We start from the raw sequence: 22,424 nt of genomic DNA, 5'->3' as shown, positions 1-22,424 counted from the left end.
TGTATTTCGATAGCGGTGCTGTCATTGAAAATGTTCCACTTAGTTATTATGTGTATAGTTTTCTTCGTTTCACAAGCTTCTCTTACTAACTTAAATTGAATTATGATTTCAGTTTTCTGATTCTTATTCTAAGCCATCTGAATTGTGGTTAGCCCAATTTGTTCGCATCCCTTGTCGCTATTTTAAATATGGCGAATCGTCAGTAATAAATTTGACCCACACGAGTTGCACTAAACGTAACAACATAATTCTTTCTCCATGCTGAAATTTACTCTACTGTCTGTAATGGTTGATAAATATTAAACTTACCATGTGGTAGCAAAATCCGACGTAGGTTTCCGCGAAATCCACGCTCCGTTTCACTCAAATTGTAATCTTCAGTCCGGAAATGAGCAGAACATACACGCAAGTTTGCTACACTATTGTATTTCAGTCCGCAAAGAATAAACCAGTTTTTACGAATAACCGGGTTCTTTGGTGCACGATGAAATGAAATGAATTGATCATTTACTCGTGTTCGTCGATTCGTGCAGTTCGGAACAAAACACCGCATTTTACTGTCAATATTATCGCATGAAACTAAAATGGAACAATTTTTCGCATAATCCAAAACTGCAACGTCAATTGATTACATTTTTCTTCCTCGCATCTAAGTTTAAAAAAAATGACAACCACAATCACGCATAGAAAAATCTCGTCACCATTGTTAATCTCTACATCGTGGCTCTATTCCTCGAACCGAAAACAGATGTCAGGTTCACAGATTAAAAAGTGACATATTTCTGGAATCGACCAGACTAATAATGAGCCACTAACAGTGTTCAAATTGGTTGGGTAAACACAGTGAAAACAGTTTTGCACTGATTTTGGTTTGATCACAGATTCGAAATTCAATTTTTAATCTGTTATTTTTGACGGATGATAAGCAAGCTTGATGCAAATCTAAAACCTACCATGTTGCAATAAACTGGTTCGTCTGTAGTCTAAACTTGCTCTCTCTAATTCACTCAACTGGTGATCGTCAGCCGTAGAATGTACGGAACATACGCGCAAGGTTTTCACACTGTCGTACTTCAGGCCGCAAAAAAGCAAACCACTGCCTTTGTATGGACGGATTTTTCGGTGCACAATGATACGAAAGATTAGATATGACACCAGGGATCTGTCGATTCGGGCACTTCGGGACCATACACTGCATTCTGTTACAGATCCGGTTAATAAATTCGCTCACAATATTCAGGGCCCGACACCTCACGATTTATGTTTTGTTTTTACACTTTTCTATTACCTAAGAAAATTTCGCATGACAAGCGCACTCACACATAGAACACATGTGATCCTCTTTCATACTCCATCGGGGACAGGCGCTGGTTTCTGTAATCAATGGCGTTTCACTTTGAACTGTATACCTCAAAATATACTCTCAGTTTGACGCAGAGTTGCCAATGTTTTAAATTTATCTGGCGTTTGTTAGTTTTTTTTCTGTCATTCTGTTGACACTCTAACAAACCTGATCTTTTACCAGATGATTTCACCAGATTTTCAAATTTTTTGCATACGAAATGTCAAATTTCAAAGTTTTATTAAAAAAAACTAATTTAACTAATGGCTCAAAATCGTCAAATAAGTAGAGTAGAGTCGCTCAAGTAGAGCCAAACTGGACGTCTATGTTAGGCTTCCAGTTGCTATGAACGAGATCTTAGTTTATTAACGAGTCGAAGACGAGATGTAAAGTAGCAAATGGAATTTATTTTTGTTAACATAGATGATGCCAAGTTGACGTGTTTCACACAAAGAAATATATTGTAAATGTAACTTAATTTGGGTTTCACGAAAAAGATTTATTTTATTAAAATAGTGACAAAACAATTGGGTTTAATATAGTAAACATTCTTGCTCGAAACAACAAAACTAGATATTTGATTTTTCTCAGTGGATTTGTTTGGTTTCAAAAAATATTTTGATAAAACTAGCAAATCTTTTACCTGTGCGTTCCTGTCAATTTCTTGACAAGCAATTTCATAGTAAATTGAACTTGCAAATTCAGTTTAAAATTTACTAACTTTAGATACAGATAATATATGTAGGGCTTTGAATTTATAAACTTGACAGTTGAAATAAATGATAAGATATAGACCTAAAATGATTAGGATTTCTATTTACGCTTTTGTTTGTTAAAATCATTTGTTTTATTCTTAAGAATAAAATGATTTCTTTAAAAATAATTGGTTTGAAACAATCATATTCTAGCTTGAAATTATCATAAATAAAATTTAACTGTTTTGTTACTGTCTTAAACAAGCTCCATTTCTCTGTGTGTACTGGGGACAGTGCAAAGTGAAACGCAAATGATTAACCCTCAAACAGGCGAGGAATCAAGAGGCAGATTACTTCAAAAATGCACATTTAATTTAATTCGCAAAAAGAAATAATTAATTTCCGTTTTCACATTAACGTTGATTGTGAAAAAAGTAAATGTGCAGTTAATTTAAAATCAATGCGATACACGCACTGAAAAAAGTAAATCGTAAGTGGTACACGCAACTAAAAGAAAACCATAATTCAGGGTTCATACCATTTACTTTTGCTAATACATCAAATACATCAGAAGTGATTCAGCCCATGCGAGGAATCGTGCGGTAAGCAGCATTATTAATTGTAGATTTTGTTTTCGCTATTGAGAGGATATGGATCACGCAGAGATAATGAAAATAGTACAAAACACCAAATATTTTAATATTCACTGTAACCAATCATCGGGTGCTCCATCAGTCAGGTCAAGATAGACATCCAGCATCAAATATATATTGTGAACAAAATCGACGGTTCCACGACAAAAGGCCCTAACTGCAAATGAGAGCCTCTCTTTGTTTACTTTCTCTTTTGATCATTATGGAGCCATTACTGCAACTTCTTCAAAGTTTTCAAAATTAATCGAAAGCTTGTAGTTTTAACTAGAAACTTTTGCGAAGAGCGTCGAATATAAAATCAATCCGGTAAATCGTGAAAGAAAAAGTAAACTAAGAGAAACTGCCATTTGCAGTTAGGTCCTTTTGTCGTGGGACTGTCGAAATGTGTTATGCGATTTTCAGAAATATGAATTATCAATACATGAAACTTAAACACAGACTAACAGACATGACAGTATGAGTAAATTCTTATAAAAATAATTTTTCGTGATGCACTAGTTCCACCTATATTGTACTGCGCGAACTATTTACTATCGGTACACCCCTTGTGTTATGTAAAAGTTTTTTTACTACTTGGTTTCCCTTTCGTTTGTCAACACCGATCAGCTGCTTGCAGCGATGCCTGATCTCATCAAAATATTTGAAAATGAATCGTCACAATAAATTATTGGATAACGATGATATTCAACTTTTTCGAGATGTTGGAAGGTAACCATTTATTTGACTCAACGTTGTTCATCTAGACTTTTTTTTTATTGTGTTGGTAGTTTTCACCCGAAATTAAGTGGCGGTAGACCAGAAGCAAGTAAATATTGTAACAAAACGGGTTCGATTTTGTATTGCGCTGGAGGATGAGAAGTAGCACAATTATGCAGTCACGTACCCAGAGGGGGGGGGGGGGCCCGAGGGGCCCGGGCCCCTCCCGAAATCAAAAACAGATATATAATTATTTAGAAGGTCTAAGACATGTGTTGCAGAAATAACAAGACAGTAAACGTAAAGAAATGTAATACAATAACAGTTCCAGTGTCTGTTAAAAGAACCCGTAAAAAGCACACCGAGAATTAGGTACATAAGCAATCTTCAGTAACATTATTTTTTATCTTTGGGCCCCTCCCGAAACGAAATCCTGGGTACGGGCCTGCAATTATGTATATAGTTTTGGCAATATGTATTAAATCTGTATCCTGCATTAAATTCGCATGGACGTATACAAATCAATACATTACAGGTAATTCTGTATGAATGGCAACTCTGTTGGTAAATGAACAAAATAAACACAGTCTAGATGACCGACAGGATCTATTTGATAGGGTAACGTGGCGCCATCATGACACATGTGAGTACTGTCCCAAATAAAGGAATATTCGAAATGACCGTTAAAATGATTGAAGAATCTAATTTGAGTGTCCTGTCTGTTAGTCTGTGACTTAAATTGTAGAAAAGACCCTAGGACATGAAAGAAGCAGATAAAATTTTTCTTATGAAAAGGTTCAGCGTTCTTTAAAGGCGGAGAAAAATTGCTCTGGTTTATACGAAATGAAATTATTACGGTTCTGTTAAACCCACACCTGTCAAACCAAAATTGACCCAAATTTTTTTCTCGATAAAAAGGTATAGCAGGATTAAATCAACATCAGAAATTGCCGATAACATCAATTCAACTTTTGTTGACAATTCAATCAATATTCAATAGGAAATAAAATCAGCTGGAACAAATATTTTTGTCGTTTGGCTAAACCAAATTTTCAATTCAAATCTATCAGAGACCATTGTTGATGTTGAAGGGAGAAATTGACTCAAAACAATCATATTCTAGCTCGTAATCAACATGAAGACTGTCCCAGAAAGTATGAACACACTTTGATTTCACTGTAAATAATTCACAAGTGTTAGATATTCAAATTTTATTCGATATACTGATAATATTAGACTACAACAACAGAATATTATTCTCAACATTTGCTACTTAGCCATTCTTGCGAACGTTCCTCATTAAATTCCGTACAGACTTCTTTGCGACAAGTTTTGACACTTTTTTCCAATCTTTTTCGAACTGTTGAATGGACATGTTTTCTAAGATGTGCCTTCGTTAATGCCCAAAATTTCTCAATTGGTCGAAGTTGTGGGCAATTTGGTGGATTCATGTCTTTTGGGACGAAAGTGACATTTTTGGTAGTATACCATTCTACCGTTGATTTCGAGTAGTGGCAAGAAGCAAGATCTGGCCAGAAGACAACAGGATCCTTGTGGCTTCGAATCATGGGTAGAAGTCGTTTTTGTAAACATTCCTTGATGTATATTTCGCTGTTTATTGAAGCAGTGATGAAGGGTTTCGAAATCTTACCGCAGCTACAAATTGCTTGCCAGACCATAGCTTTCTTCCCAAATTTTTCGACTTCAATCGATGTCTCGGACTGGTTTAACACTTGCACTTCTCGCACCGTATAATATTGTGGTCCTGGCAAGGATTTGTAATCGAGTTTCACGTAGGTTTCGTCGTCCATGATTATGCAGTTCAAATTTCCAGCAAAAATCGTATTGGACAGCTTTCGAACTCTCGGCCCGATCGATGCTTCTTGTTTCGGACTACGTTTTGGTTGTTTCTGCTTCTTGTAGGTTCGAAGATTCAAACGTTCTTTAGCACGAAGAACATTTGACGTCGATGTGCCCACTTTTTTGGTCACATCTCGAACTGAAACCTCCTTGTTTTGCTCGAACGCCTTTAGTATACGTTTATCCAACTGAGGGTTAACGGGACCTTCTTTTCGACCCGTTTTCGGTTTATCCTCAAAGGTGTTATCCTCACCGAACTTCCTGGTTGCATTTCGCACGGTTTTTCAACTTACTCCTTCCATTTTTGCTATCTTTCTCAGTGACAGTCCGCATTCTGTGTACCATTTGTACACAATTTTTCGACGTTGTTCTGCTGAAAGTCCATACATTTCCAAACAAACTAATGAAAACGAATAAACAACTGCACAAGTGGTTAGAGAAGAGTGTAAACAACAGGGCGCAGCCATAAAAATTGACAGATTCTGAGCCACTGCAAAATGGCAGCGGTTTTTGGTTGCGTCCATACTTTCTGGGACAGTCTTTAAATTTAATTTTAAAATGATAGCTTTCTGTCATTAAATTAAATAAATGCTTTAGTAGGTGAAGAAAATTGATTTCAAAATTGTTCGAAAATCTACAACGACGACTTTCGGTGTGTTACAATTCTTCAAATGTCTATTAAAAAGGGTTCGAAAAGCAGGTGAAGCCAACCGATGTTGAAATGTATTTCAAAATCCAACATGGCGACTTCCTTTTGGACAGTTGAATGATTTAATTAGTCTTTCCCTGGATAGTGCTTGGTTTTTCCGATCTCGTACTACTCTTCTAGAGTCTTTTCAGAAGGCTTTCTATCATGAACATTATAACAGTAACGTCATATGTAAATTTACAGCATTCTGATGTATTTTTTTGTATTTGTTAAATTGTGTCTTCCACAGGTGGTCGTTCGAAGGACGGTTGCCCATTGATCACCTTTCCGGACTACAACAACTTTCACAATCTGTCCGATCTGGACTACCAGAAGCTGATACTGTACCTGACCTCGGTACCGTCGCTGTCGGAAGCAGATCTTGGATTCAATCTTATAATCGATCGACGGAAAGATCGGTGGGCGGCGGTGAAAGCGGTTCTGTTGAAAATTTCCATCTACTTTCCCGGAATGGTGCACTTCGTGTACGTCCTGAGACCGTCCGGGTTTCTGCAGAAGGCCATTTCGGAGGTCAGCAATAAGTTTTTCAAGGATGAGTTCCGTTTCCGGGTGATTGTGTGTGCCACGCTCGAGGATTTGCATGAGTACATTTCGAGAACTCAGCTGACGTTCGATTTGGGTGGGGATTTGGCGTATTCTCATCACGACTGGATCCAGCAGCGGATATCGCTGGAGAAGTTCTCCGGACTGACCAATATGATCTCGTGCAATCTGGATGCGTTTATGAAATCGATCCATGAAATGGAGTTCCCTAACTCGGTCGATGCTACGGAACGGTTGATCGAGGAACAAGGCGATCAGTACGAAAAGTTGAAGGTTGTTCCCTGCTGGAATTGGTTTCGGGGGTTCCGAGATTTACGTGTTGGTTTCTATTTTAGGAGGATATCATGGCTGCCGGACGCCACGGAGAAGTGCTGTTGGATGAAATGCGAGCAAAGAAGGAAGGTGACCGTGAAGTGGGCGAACGTTTCGGTAATATTAGCTCAATCGAAAGGTAAGCCCTCGTAGTACCTTGATTATCTACTAGAGTAAAACGAAGGAATGCTATCTGTTTCTATCCTTTACTATTGTTGGTTTGGTTCTAACAAGTAAAATTCCGTTAATTTTTCGTACTAATTTTCGTACTAATTTTGATAATAATTTTGATTGGTTCATTTCTCGAACCAACAAGAGTTTTAATTTTTTCGTACCAAAGGTGGTTTAAACTGAAAGTATCGCGAGTCAACATTTCAGGTTCAGCCATCTCAACAATTTAGTTTTAAGGATTAATGTTAGCATTAGAAAGTGTTTAATTTGCCTTGCACTGGTTAATCCCCCTGGAAAGATAAAATAATAAATTGTCATTAGTGAACTTTAGTAACAAATTAATCATGATACTCATCATATTTCTATTCGGACCACAAAAGGCGGAGTCGCGTCCCGTTAATTTAGCTGTATGGCTTGCGTGTTTGATTGTTGTTGGATTGCAAATACCTGAACAGTTCATCGAAATTTCGTGCTTGTGAATACCAATTAGTCATGCTGCGATTTGATGTTAGTATACTATTATCATTTCATAACTGAATCGTCATTTAGGCTGTACATTTTCCTTGCTGATTCGCTCATCAGTTATTGCATTTTTTTTTTCGAAATTCGTCAACTGTTGCTTGAAGTAGAACCATTCCGTTTGTTTCATGTTTCTTCTACATCTAGCAGAATTACACAAGTTCATTGAGCGCATTTTCATGTACATTTCATAAACGAAAGTAAATATAGTTTTTTATCTAAGCTTTTCTATAGTAATTCTATTATTTATCTTTATTTGTTCTTATCGTTATCATTCATTTCGAGTAAACGTTCTTTAATCAATCTGAAACGGTGAATTTGTCTGAGCAATGCTATCAGCTACATTGAGAAAATAGCTGGCAATATAAATACTCATGAGATTAATTCAAATCAGCAGTGATTTTCCATTGAAATACCATCCAAGGATGTCATAATACCGATCGATTAATAAGCCAGACAATCGAGTAATATTTAATCGATTAGTTTGAAACTAATGTTCGATTATTGAGCTAATCGAATAGTTTGGAAAATCCAGCCCCCTGCTATGACGTCATGAAACTGTGGCCAGCATCATTCTGCAAAAACCAAAACAATGAAGAAGAATGGCTAACAAAAATTTAGATATTACAAACTACTTGTTTATTCAGTACCTTTTAAAGCACTTCCCCGCAAATTATCGATCAGAATATCATCACTACGATAAGGAAATTAAGATTTTACTCGAATTGAAATGCTCGAATGTTTGTTTACCGTACTTTGAGCGCTCTGATTGCCCACCAAATGCCCCAGATGTAGGCCACGCTAGCACTTGCTGCAGCGCCCTATCCTTGCCACCGGGCTGGGAAAATCCCTTTATAATAATCGAATAATTAATCGAGTGATCGATTACTAACCCAGATAATCGATTGAAATTTGATCGATTAGTTTGAAAATTAGACCCGATAATTGAAGAGTCCAATTAGCGTGATAACCGCGAGATAGCGTTATGGTTCTGAATTCTTTTTTATCCCATATATTTAGAAAAATTTTGGACGAATTTTTCAATTTACTTGACTTTGAACGAATACAGAAGCAAAACCTTACAAATACAGGCAAAACAAATGAATATTCACGTGTTGTCTTCAAACATATGATTTGCAATTGTCCTACACACTTGAAAATCTCAGATGAAATTTGAAGTTTTCAGTTTACAGATTTGCTTCAGATGATAAAACATGAGTAAATAGATGGGTAAAACAACTTTTGATAATAATTTATAAATTCTCAAAATCTAACCATAAAAACAAACAATTTCCCAAATATGAAAACAGTACCAAACCTCACTTCTTTGAATTTGATATTTCATCCTACGATTTCTCCATAAATATGAATCAAACACTGAACTGAATCATTATTTTAGGTATTCGATTCATAAGAAAAAAAAGCATTCTGAAAACTATCACCATCGCTTAGTTCAAAGCTCGCCACTCGAGCAGCGCAGCGATCGCAGAAGAGTTGGTTGGATTCTTCAATTGAATAATCGAGTAATTCGAAAAATCCGACATCTCTAATTCCATCCACCGTCCGGCAACAGCAGAGATGCCAGGTAAAAATTTCGAAAATCTGCAGAGACGTTTGCAAAAGTATAAATCCGAAAATAATGTTGACCAAAGTTGGCGAAAAACTCGATTTTCAAAAGTCTGTTACAATAAATGTCTATAGCACTATATAACAAATCTGCGGATTTTCGCTCCGCTAGTTGTTGTGTGTGGCGTTGTTGTCAATATTTTAAGGTTCCCCATAAAAAAATCCTTTCGACTTTCACCGCTACAAAATCTGTTGGCGTCGAATAGATCATCCGACATTAGATCCGATAAATATAAAAACTGAGATGACTTATAAAATTTCGATAATTTAAGGCTTATTTAAAAGTTTATGGAAGTTATGGCGAACATTTCCAGCTCGAGAGTTGTATTCTTATAGGTTGCGTAACCGATAATCCGCCGTGTTTTTCAATGCACCAACATTTCTCGGAGATGCTTGAATCGATAACTAAAGTTTTCAACGCATTTGAAAGCTACTGTTACAGATGTCATTTGATAAGCTTACAATACGAATAGCAATGATACTATTCAAATGGCAAAATAAAGGCATTATCGCACCATTAGGTGAATTGAGAAGGAAAGTCAGACCTAGAAAAAACACGCTATTTTTTCGATTGTGCTTCAGGGGTTGATGGTGGAGCTTTCACGTCTTCAGAAGAATTTTTGTTTGGGATTGTTCCCTTTTTTATATAATTACGTGATCATTATTCCTCATAGAAATGAGTTGAAAAAAATATTTTGCATATATTACTAGACAGAGAGACAGAGACGTCTTTAGCAAAGTTGTAGACTGTATTAAAGCAAGAAAAGTAGAAGATGCACTGTTTATTGGCATATTGTCGCAAAACTGAAATGTAGAGGCGCTGCTTGTTTAGAAATGATACTTTCAGCAAGAGCTGTCAAATCGGTAGGAAAATTTCTAACTACTCCACCTTTTCAACGATGTCTTATGAAAACGGGCAAATTCATTTGAAAAATCATAGTAGAAGTTGAAGAAAAAGTTTTTACTCTGAGGCGGTAATGTTGATCTTAGTTCATTGTGCGAAATCTACCGTTTATTCAGAATAGAGCATTAAACTTGGTTCGATACCATTTTTCAAATGCCTGGAAATAACAAATAAAGTTTCCGATATAAATGGTACTCGATCGCTATACATTCTAGTACGCGAGAAATCAACATTACACTGGTTCCTGTTTAAAAAAATGTTGATCCGAAAAAACCTAACCTTACCCAATTTCACACATTTCTGTAGATTTTCCATATTTAATCGTAGTTTACACTAAAAAAAAGTAGTAGTAATCCCTTTGAAATCGATTTTCTTCTACTCCGAGTGTACTTTTATTGCTGATATCTATTTGTACTCTTGAATGAACGATAAAAATGTTGCAAATCACTACTGCCGATATGAAAATTTCCGAAAGAATCCTCTTTTTTTTGGTTCCATTTTTCATTGGCAGGTGTCGCTACCGGTAAATCAATTTTGCGACAATGTACCAATCAGAGACACCCAAAATTAACTTTCTAACATAAAATAACATATTTTTTCCAATGATTTTTTTTTCAATTTTCAAAGTATCTATGAATATATTGTTATTACAAAAATACATATTTTTGTCGAAGGTTGCTTATTTTTAAGTTAACAAACTAAAACGCTTGTGGACTAATTAGATAACAAAAATACTTAGTATTCAAGTACCAATATCTCTAAAAATATGTGGACAAATTCTCACAACTTTTGAAAGTATGATAAATTAGTAGTCCCAACTTAAATACACTTAAATTTATATGAAAACACACTTTTAAAAAAGTGTCTTTTATCATTCCCCAATATATATGTATTCATGAGCCCTGCAACCTAAATTCAATATTGATCAAAGTAATCGAGAAAATATGAGCAGCTTTCTAAAAATAGGCGACGTTTTGGATGTTTTCTTCGATTAAAAAGTGTTGATCTGTTTAGCGGATTTTATATCATTGGTTGTTGGTTAGAGTAATTAAGTTTTCGCAAAACAAGTTTATACAAACCTTGCGTAGTTCAGTTTCCACCGTTCCTTTCATTGGTGTGTTCTTTCGTTAAAACATATACATGGCTTAATCAATGTTATACGGGAAATTATGTAACAATCAGTAAAGTAGAGTTCAGTTCAAATACAACTAGCAAACGAATCAGAAGCAAAGGTGTATTTTGTGGTACCGCCAATCGACCGACGTAGCCAATCTTGGAAAATATCGAGGTTGATTTCTCTCCTCATAGGGTAACAGAGGTATTTTGGCCACTTCATATATTTTGGCCCACCTAACAAACTTTATCGATTTTATTGGATTTAATTGATGTGAAGTAACACATGTTACATAAATTTGAAGGTAAATACATTAAATTACCTATTGCGGAAGGGTTTTTCAAAGATATTACAACATTTGGTGGATATTTATTCAAAGTGGGCCAAAATAAAATTAATCCTAAAGTGGGCCAAAATACCTCTGTTACCCTACTCGCTCACTCTTCGCTCGTTTTAAGTTGAGTTTCGATCGTAACAAGCTTCTCGACACAACATCATTGTTTATTGGAAGGAACTGTGTATCAGAAGACCTCTTACACATTTTTTTTTCGCTGAATCTCGGCAAAATAAATAATGTAAATGACAGTTGTCTAGCCGAATTTCGACAAAACTAAAACAAATTTCAAAATTGCGTCAAACGCATTTGCCGATTTCGGGATAATTGTTAGTAACCGATGAGGTCAGCACAATATTTTTCCAAATCTCGGCAAAAAGATGCACTGTGCCGAAAAACCAGTGAATTTACTAAATGAAACTGGAGAACAATCAGCAAAATTGTGTATTGCCGATTTGTATCGGCATTTTACTATACCGAGCTCGTGAATTGGTTGTGTATTTTTTTTTGTTTTTCATTCCCAACTAACCAAAAGTTCGCATAAAAGGGACTGATTTTGCTTAAGCAGCGTACAAATTCTAAGCAGCATTCTTCTACTTCTAGAATACAATGTTCAGCTTCTATGCAGCGAGAAAGGTCACGCGGAACTTGTTCTATACTTTCATATTCTCAAAAAATCCGTGTGTACTTACTCTTAAGCAGCACGAAAGTGAATGTTTTATGTAATTGTGAAACTTCTGGTTACTTGAGTTACTTTGTGGAAATTTTTTTCTTTATAACAAATAAAATATTCTTAGATGGGTGTGTTTTTAATTTTATTTTGTTAAGTTGTAGGATTCTTTTTTTTTTGTACAAAAACAATTCTGCCTGAAACAGAGCGCCAGTCTTTATTCTCAAACAGAATTTTTCCACAGAAAAAAAAATAGAAAACACAAAACAACGGAAAGGTCTTCTAGTACATTCGTTTCCTCCGAACAAAAATGAAATACAAACCGCTAAACATACCAACAACATTTAATTGAAGAAAAAATTGAAACTTCCTTCTGGTTCTGGTAAAAAATTTGTTAATTCTTCACTTATCGTGCTGTAATACCGGAACCGGAAGTCGGATCTGGATTAACTTTCCGGGGACTTTTTGAAGAATTTCACGATTTTTCATTCGCATCTTAGTTTATAAAAATCGGTTTCGAAATTTCCGAGAAAATTCCGAGACCTTTCATTTGAATCTGAGTTTGTAATATTCGGTTCAGCCATCTCTGAGGAAATGAGCCGAAAGTCAGTCCGCTAGGCCAGCAAATAATATATCATACAAATAATTTCCCTGTATTTTGCATCGTCACTCTAATTCAGGGGTTCCCAAACTATTTTGGGTCATGGACCCCTTTACTAAAATCAACTTAGGCTTCAGACACCCATTAACAAATTCCTTTGAAAATTCAATTTCTTGCTTTTTCAATATTGATGTAGAATACTTACCAGTTTCTGCGAACTTTTTAAGCATGAATATTTCAAATTACAACTTATATCCAACAAAAGGGGGTCGATTTCTAGACCTCGTCGACCCCCATAGTCAGTTATCGTTTATGTCGACCCCCGTAAAAAGGATATCGACCCCAAGGGGTCTATATCGACCACTTTGGGAACCCCATGCTCTAATTGGTGGTTTATTATTTTAGCTGAAGAACATTTAATTTGAGGTTTAGAATTTAGTTCCAGAATACTGGTTCAAAAGTTAAAACTAAGACGCTGGAACTGGATCCTAATTCTAGATTTTGTAACTGAATTTAGTGCCTTATTTTACGTCCAGGATGTGGAATTCGACTTTAGAGTTCTGGATTCTGGTTCAAAATTTTAGATCTGGACTCCGAGTCAGAATTGTGCAGCTGACTTTTTAACCATACCCAGATTCAGTTTCAGAATTTAATTAAATTATTGGATTCGAAACTGGGCTTCAGGAACTAGAATTTGGGACTGAATTTACTGTTCCCTAATTCAGGCTTCGGAATTCAGTTCTAGAAATGAATTCGGAACCTGGATTCTGAAAACCAGTTCCAGAATTCTAGAACTAGATTGTACAGTTGAAATCTTGATATAGATTCCGAGCCGGAATTTGGCAACTGGATTCGGAGCCAGTCCCAGTTTTTGAATTTATTTCTTTAGCTCAGTTCCTGAATGTCCAGAATTCAGGTTCCAGAGTAGATAAATAAATGGTGGCAAAAAGTACAGTTGTTAACATCGGATAAATTCAACAAATCGGCTCTGTTTAGAATACAATATTCCTAAATCCATTTGTTCAGTTATTTCTGTGGTTGAGTATGTTTGTAGTCGTACTTCAGGGTAATTTCTGGAAGCGAAGCAGTAAAAGTTGCAATAGTCACACAACCAATCAACTAATAGGAACGATGTTTGATATTCGGAAGTGTGAAGTTTTATTCGTATTCACGTCCTCCAGTTATATCTAGGACATAACCCACCTGTCATGTTTTACGGTTGAACAATGGAGTATTTTCCTTCTCTTTTGCTTGATTAATCATGGTAGTAGAATATTTTTCAGAAGTGAAGTGAAGTGAAGATATGTAGACGGCTCGTTTAGAAGCTATTTTTGAGTCACTGTCTTCCTATATGCGAAATGAGGAAACGTTAATTGAGCAAAAGAAAATATAGTTGTTTATTGGATGCAATAAGTTTGCTTTTGTCATGAATACGACTTACTTTACTATGGGTCGCCTTTTCAAAATCAACCATCTGAGAGAGTGATAAGTTTTTGATCGTGAATATCTCTTGTTGTATCTAACGAATCAACACAATTTTTACTACATGCCATCGGAAATATGATCACAATTTTATGATAAAATATTCAGTTGTGTGACATAATCTCAAATAATTCAAAATTACACTTTTCTTAAATGTTTAGTATAAACGAGTATCAAAGAGGATAATTCATAAGGCGCGTTTGCCTTTCTCGTATTTTGAAAGCTTATAGCTCAGTGATCTGTGAAAGGATTTATATAAGCTAAATACCAATAGAATCGACATTTTTCAATTTAAACGTGTATAGCAAAAGCATTGAAGTATTTCAATAGTACACTATTGAAAAACCTGTCTCATTTGACCCATGTCAACACCAGCCAATCAGAACGCGTTCTGAGGAAGAGAACAAAATATCTGCTATATTGTTCGAGAAAAATGTTCCGAACAGTGCTTAGTGTCGTAGTGAGTTCCACAATTTGGTCCTTCTGAAAGGCAGGAATGAATCCCGTACAGCATCCGGATAGTTTTTTCCAATGAAATGCAAATACGAAATGAAATAATCGACATTAAAATTCAGTATGCGGTTATTTTTATTGCCGTTAGGACCGCCCATTAGTGAAAAAGCTACAAACGAAATCAAGTAAAAAGAAACCTCTTAACAAAAATTGTTTATAGTTTCGCTTCCGACAAGAGCGATTACGTCACAGTTGCCAGTTGTTTGAATTGGCGAAAAAACAACGAAAAGAGGACAACGGTGGGGAGCATCATACAAAATCAGCCGTTCTAATGGCTCTAAAAGTCTTCTAAAGAACTATTAGGATTTTTTCTTCGCAAATCGAAGGTAAAAAAACCTCAGTTTAGTGCAAATCTAGAACTGTTAGATTAGATTTGTGCACTTTTTGCCATGTGAAATTCACGGTAATCGAGATCAAGTGAATGCGGTAATCGAGATCAGGGGAATGCTTGCATAATTCATACAATTGATCAACTAATTGATATTCAGAAGTGTTAAGGAACATGCCTGTTGTTTTCGTATTCACGACATCCAGTTAGGTCTCTGACATTACCCACCCGCCTTTTTTTTAACAAAATTTGGTATTAATCAATCATAAATATACTCATATACGAAGACCATTAGTTAGAGATGGGCAATCCACTCACGAACGGTTTCTAAAGAACTAGTTCTTCTGGAAGAATAAGTAAACAAAAGTTCTCTGTAGAAGAACGATACTTCACTAATCTTTTAAAAAGAGTGATTGAATTCCATAAGAGAGTATATTGATGACTATATATTTTGAAACGGTCATAGTTTTTAAGAATGCAATAGAAATTTTATATATAAAGTGCACTTAAGTGAACGATTGTCACCATAAATATATGCAAAAAATCACTGCATTAACTATTAAAAACTTTGTTATCAACGATATATAATTTTCTCTTGTATGGTTTTCGCTTTAAAATACCAAATTTTAGTAGAACGAATGAAAAAAATGGGAACTGTTTTGCATAGTTAGAATGAACTCTCTGGTCTCTGGTCGATAGATTGACCCTAAGGGCGAAATGAAAATATGTGCTTTCGCTTTTGATTTTTCGAACTATTTTTTCTGCGGTATTGCTTCTTGGATTCGAAGCAAAGATATTGTATCCGATTTTGTCACAATTCGTTGATTAAAAATCGAATTATCGGCAAAATAATATGTCGACTCTACTAATGAGATGACTATTGGTACAATAGCCCTAGTTAAAATCTATTAAAACAGTTCACGCATAACAACAAAATAAAAAAAAACGATTTCAATCTAGTAGGCTAAATATTTCGCATAGCTGTTCCCAACACACCATAGAACCGCCATTGAGACGTTGTCGCAGATGATTGTTACTAACAATGTAGCGCAGCAACGAAACTCACACTCGGTTACAGGTTGCATATCGTTTGGCGCTTTTTTTTAAACATCATTTTGATATTTTACTCGGTTCGATTCATAAGCAATCGGTTTATTGAAATCAATTTTCTTATGCGATCTACGAAAAGATTATTTCGCGAGAAAGAAATAATTTCCATCTGTCCTGGTTGAGGTAGATAGGTGTTGTAGCTAGTATTTCCATATATACAGATTTTTCTGCTAAACCAATCCTTTTAGCTACACAGATTTTTTGAAATACTCGAAACAGACTTCTTCAGATTTTTCTTAATATTTTGAAAAGCTGACAGATTTTTAAGACTTTTGTAACCTTTATGCATCACAAAAAAAATCTTTCACATATGGATAATTATTATTCGCGTGCATATTCGAGCGTCTGAACCCTTGACCGAGCAAAACTTGAACGTTTACTCGAAAAGAACGCCGTCGAATTTTTCGGGGCTAATTTAGAAAAAAAGATGTGCTTAGAAAACTTTTTCATTATTTGTTTTTTATTTTTTGATATGTTTTCAAAAAGTTTACAATTCAAGGAATTGATATTTATTTATAAATATCGGTTTGTCTTATTTCAAATTAAAACGTTAATTTCAATACTCAATCCAGTTCAGTCACCTACGCGTCATGCAAAACTGTCCCTGTAAAGACAGCACGCTACAGCACCACAACATAAACGCATACACACTAACACTGCAGCAAACAGTTTCTTCCACCACCACCACCACCACATCCAAAACTAACGTGTCACTTATCGTAACCTTTGGTATGTACTCAAAAGCCTTCTTTCATACACACACCTACACCCATACCCATTTAGCTGGTGGATGTCGCACGTGTCACCTCTTCACAGTTTCATGTAGTGTACATAGCCTACTTCTTTACCTAGCCTGCTGTGTCGAACCATCGCCACCGAAACAGTTGCTAATCTTCATTATCCCTATCGTCCTATTTTCATCCGCCCAACGTTTCCATATCTCATCCAACTCATCGGTCATCGGTCATACGGTTACGCGTTTGCTCAAAATTACTCCTTTCCAAACATTCATCATTGAATCGTCCAAAAACAACAAACCTCAAAATCCAATTCAAAACATAAAAAAAAACAAGATCCAGTGCAGGGAATTTTTCAAACATTACTATGCATCATCTTGATGACAGTCGCGATTGTCACAGACTGCTGGTGCAACTGGAGGAAACCGAGCGGCACTTCGAGGAGTTCTGGACGGTTCATCTGTCGCGGCTGAAGAAATGTCTGGAGTTGCGGCGTTTCGAGCAGGACTTCCGGGAGCTCCAGTCCAACTTCGACCGGCACCTGTCCGTCGTGTCCGAAATGACCGAAATCGGCGAAACGGTCGAGCGGATGGATCAACTGATCAAGGATACCAAAGAATTCCAGCAAAACTGCACGGTTGACGTGGATCGTGCCTACCGGGTGATCGCCACCGGGCAGCGGCTGATCGGGTCGAAGGGCTGCATCAGTTCCTGTCCGAAGGAGGTGGTGCAGCCGAAATGCGACGAACTGAGTCGGGTGTGCGAGTTGATCAGCGAGCGTATCTCCAAGCGAATCGAGACGTTGATCAAGGCACGGGAGCTGATGGAGAGGGTCGAGAAGGTATTCGGACAGGTTGGTCGATTTGAATGAAAAACTGATACTGATATTCTGGTTCTCCAGGCTAACAAGTGGTGCGCCCGCGGTATCGAACTATTGGCCACTCAGCGGATCGAAAAATGTTCCGTTTCGGCCGAAATAGCCGGACAGAGTCTGCTGGAGATTCAGGAGTTCCTCGCATCGGCCGCCGAGTTCAAACTATCTAGTCCGAAAGAGTTTAAGAATGTCATTCAGGAGAGTATCACGCTGGAAACGAAGGCGTTGGTTTCGCAGGTAAGTTTTTATTGGTTTGTCTTTTTGTGCGTTGTTTATTGGCCCAAATAATATTTTTTAGTGGTTGTGAAATTTAAATGACAGTTTTTTTTAATGGCAAATACGTCCTTATTCTATTCAATGCAACAATCTTTTCCGGTAAAGAATTTTGCTAATTTGTTATTACCGGTTCCGTTTCAACTGGATTTCTGCCATACAAGGTAGGCAGAATCGTTCTGAACCGGTTTGAAATTTTCAGTGCCGGTTCTGATTGATTTATTGAAGAGCAATTACATAGCTTTTGCAGAATGATACTTCTCCCAAGCGGGTACATACTCCTGAGGAATAGTCCAATCCACGTGCGAATGTGTTGGTGTGGCTATTCTCAGCAGTTGAAAGATTAATGCTAGTGTGAGTATGTCGAAATAACCTAGTGAATTTTGTCGAGCCGCATCGTGCCAATTATTGAAGACATATATGCAATAAAAAACACTGGAATGCCAAGAGAACAGTTGAGAAAGACATAAAATCGTTCATGAAACTCTATATCACGTAATGGAACTCTCTTCTACTTGGTTCATTAGTTCATAGCTTACGGAATTCTATATGCATTTTTCGCAGTGTGTGATTATGAGTCATAAATGTTTTACCTCAGTGTAAAATTGAACCTACAACAAACTTTGACTTCGGCTCGCACACCTTCTAATTTCGTATATGAATAGATCTGCGCACTCTGCATCGGTGTGAGTAACAGAGACGCCAAATTGCTCAATTCCGCAGTAGTCCGACAGCTGTCAAAATAGCATTGACCGAATTTTGTCATTGTCTTGTTTGTCCGCCACTCACAAGTGGGTAAGTGGTGAAAGGCTACACTGATAAAAATAGACACGTTGGGCCGAAGCGTTTCAGCGTTTTGCATTCAATGTTTTTACCGGTTGACACTGTGAACGAAGCATGGTTTGTTACGGGTAACTTGATCTATGCTGCGTTCCCACAGCGGCAGTTTGTAAAAACTTCGAGTTGTTTTGTTTTGCGACTGCAAGTTAAAAATTGAAAAATGATGAAAAAGTGTCTGTTGAAAACGTACTCCACAGTGAAAAGAACTAAAAAGATTGCCCTGTATCTGTTTCCAGCATCAAGGAGCGATATATGTATGAATCTGTTCAGTGTAAGACGACTTGTAATTTTTACATTCGAACGATGAACCTCTGATGAACTTTTAAACTGTAAACAAGTACACGTCGACTGTCAAAAAAAGTTCATTTTGTTCATTTTGTGAGGTTATGGCATGTTCGTGCAAAACCTAATCGTGCAAAACCTAATTAGGTTTTGCACGAATATAACATAACCTCATAAAATTCACTGAATGAACATCATTTAACAGCCATCGGTGGTTTGTTAACATGTTAATTCTAATTTGAATAGTTGTTATAAGAAATGTAAATAAACATGATACCATCTTGCAAAACCTAATAGTGATGGTCGAACGCTCACGAGTCGTTCAATTAGGGTTGGCACGATGACGACACAAATGAACTGCCGATTAATCAAATTTATCTTTGACAGCTATCCATAATTTGTTTACATATCTATTAAAACGGCTCTCAAAAAAGCTTTCTTACGACAGTTCGACATGTAGATTGCGTTGTTGTTCAAGCGATGATGATTTCTAATGAAACTATCAAAATAGGGTAATGGCTCCCTATTTCATCTCATGTGTAAGAACGTCGCCTTAAACCCCCGATTTAGCCATTAAAATCACAATATCTTTTTAATATTACTGCTTCATTCGCCTTGCCCCACGTTGAGAATTGATTCACATTTCTTGAATATTTAACTAATATTCATGAAACAGCAAAAAACACTTATGATGTGTTTACTACTCTGCTCCCAATTTCATCTCACTGGATTTTTATCCATCCTATCGTTGGTCCTTTATTCATCCTATAAATTAGTAATGGCGACAGCAATCAAAACAAAATATTACACTATTACACTCTCAGGTTCAAAATGTCAGGATTCTTCTTAAAAACGCATACCAACTATGAGACAACACACGATATTTTTAGAACCAGTTTGAAATCATTTCAAAGTTAAAAAAAATTTCGGTCGTTTCCGTTACCTTTCGCTTTAAATTTAAAATTTTATTGCAAAGTTAATTTGGTGAACTTTAAATAAAACCAAAAACGGAATTGTTACTATTTAGGCATTAGCCTTTCTTAAAACAAAATGCAGAGCCAGAGAAGCCATTTATTCAGATTTATCTGTATTGTATAGATTTTTGCGTTCGCATACTGGTTTAAATCAAAGTACAGATTTTATACCGATTTTCTAAATTTAAAGCAGATTTGTTCAGGTTCATAAAAAGTGAGAAGTAAAAAATTAGACTTTTCTTTCTGAGTATCTATTAGTATTTGATCGCAGTGATTCTTTAAAAGTTTATTAATCAACGGACAAATCACATTCTAAAGTGTAAATCTTTTATGCAGATAATTGTTTATGATTAACACCATTTTATTAGTGAAAACAGATAGAGCAGATATAGACTTTCTATGCAAAGTAATACATATTTTCTATGAAAATATCTGGCATCTCTGTGCACAACCGATGAAACACACACACTTCACAGCGTTATGTTGACGTATAGCGGAATGAAACCAGTGCTACTAGATTTGCCACAATGGTTATTTCAGTAGTATTTAACACGATCTTTCTGGTGATATTCGAAGCCGAAACAGTTTTTTTGAAATATTAATATCAATAATATAATTAAACTAATGTCACGGATACCAAAAACATACTTTTTGATGATAATTTGAAGAAGTTTGAAGAAGTGAGTTTATTTTAAATGAAAAAAAAAAAAACGATCACCGAAGAATTTAAAACCATTTCTTTCAATGGGAAAGTGTGACGATAGCTTTTATAATCATTTTGAAACATTTCACAGTTTGGTTCTGGTATGTTGTAAAATATTATTCATGTTCAAAGTAATGAGGTGACGGGATGAGATGGAAATAGGAAATCAGATGAAATAGGGAGCCGTTACCCTACATAGAAATATTTATTCTTTAGTGAATTTTGATGTATTTGTGGTTGAAATTCGAATAATCGGAGAATATTCATTTGGAATAGGAAAAAAACTCATCTATGGGACTATCAATGGTTTATTTGGTTACAGACTCTCATGTTCTGCAAACTAGATAAACTCATTAGCCAATATAAAGAGGTAGATGATGACAAACAAAATTCTTGAGATTGACATTTTCACACTAAGCACCCTAACTCCGAAACCAGGGGTTTGATCCGTATGAAAATAGGAATATTTTTAGAGCATCTTAAGAACTTTCAGTAGAATGAAAATCGGTTCAGCCATCTCCGAGAAAAGTGAGTGACATTATTTTCACATTTTTAGTGCACCCCGTAATTCCGGAAAAGTGAGTGACAATATTTGTCACTCACACACACATACACAAACAGACATTTGCTTAGATCGTCGAGCTTAGTCGAATGGTGTATAATATTCGGCCTTCCGGGCTTCGGTTCAAAAATCGGTTTTCAATGTGATTGCATAACCTTTCTAAATGAGAAAGTAAAACAGGAAGTAACAGCCATAATAATACCCCTTAGTCCCATACAAATGGATCCCTAATGTTTTGTTCACCAAATCAACAAGTTAGAATAGCCCGACCTTCTATTCAGGTTCGATATGTATAAATTACTGAAAATGTTACTAACTGGCATCATTATTTAATGTTGCTTTAGTTAGTTTAGTTATATTTTTTTTATAAAAACAAACTCAAATATTCAATTCACCGGAAGATGTTTTATTTTACGGACCTCGGAGTAAGTTGGTTTAGATTTTTGTTAAAATGTTATATGGTAGGAAATTGATCTTTCTTTCATTTTTTAGAACACAGAAAATGTTGATACACAGAAAGAAAAGGTGAAACTTACACGACATGTAAACCAATAGTACTATTAAACGGACGTCAGTTGAAACGAAAATCTGATTTAAAACCATGATTGATGTAAAATTACATTGAAATACATTTACTTTTTCATTGAACAAGGCTGTATATTTACAAATCGCTTAGTTTTGTAATGTAACTTTCCATTCAATTACCTGCTCCAAATATGTGCATGAAAATAAATGTAAATTCACAAAATATTTTTATCTGTGTAGGTTCACCATAGAGTTGGAATGGAATCCATTTTTACCTTTCTCATATAGAAAGGTACGCAAAATGTCTGTGAGTGTATGTTTTTTGGCACTAACTTTTCTCGGACCTAGATTCAAATAAAAGCTCTTATGGTTCTATACAAAATTCCTGAATTTTGTTTGGATCTGACTTCCGGTTTCGGAGTTATGAGGTAAAATGTGCAAAAAAAAAATCAAAATATGTTTACTAATATTT

At 35.9% G+C, this 22,424-nt stretch overlaps 1 protein-coding gene across 3 annotated transcripts in view; it reads left to right on the top strand.

Annotated features, from left to right (window-relative positions):
- LOC131438675 (guanine nucleotide exchange factor DBS) overlaps positions 1-22,424 on the top strand; it is a 292,063-nt gene that overhangs the window by 85,153 nt on the left and 184,486 nt on the right. For 2 of the 3 annotated variants that reach the window (XM_058608846.1, XM_058608849.1), the window contains exons 3-6: positions 6,185-6,771; positions 6,834-6,949; positions 17,307-17,760; positions 17,821-18,030. In XM_058608846.1, coding sequence (XP_058464829.1) covers positions 6,185-6,771; positions 6,834-6,949; positions 17,307-17,760; positions 17,821-18,030 — 1,367 coding nt within the window. The remainder of the gene's footprint in view (positions 1-6,184; positions 6,772-6,833; positions 6,950-17,306; positions 17,761-17,820; positions 18,031-22,424) is intronic. The other variant, XM_058608848.1, reaches the window with a different exon arrangement.

Source organism: Malaya genurostris, chromosome 3, assembly GCF_030247185.1.
Source record: "Malaya genurostris strain Urasoe2022 chromosome 3, Malgen_1.1, whole genome shotgun sequence".
NCBI lineage: Eukaryota > Metazoa > Arthropoda > Insecta > Diptera > Culicidae > Malaya > Malaya genurostris.
Note: the sequence above shows the minus strand (reverse complement) of the source record. Positions and strands in the feature narration are given on the sequence as shown.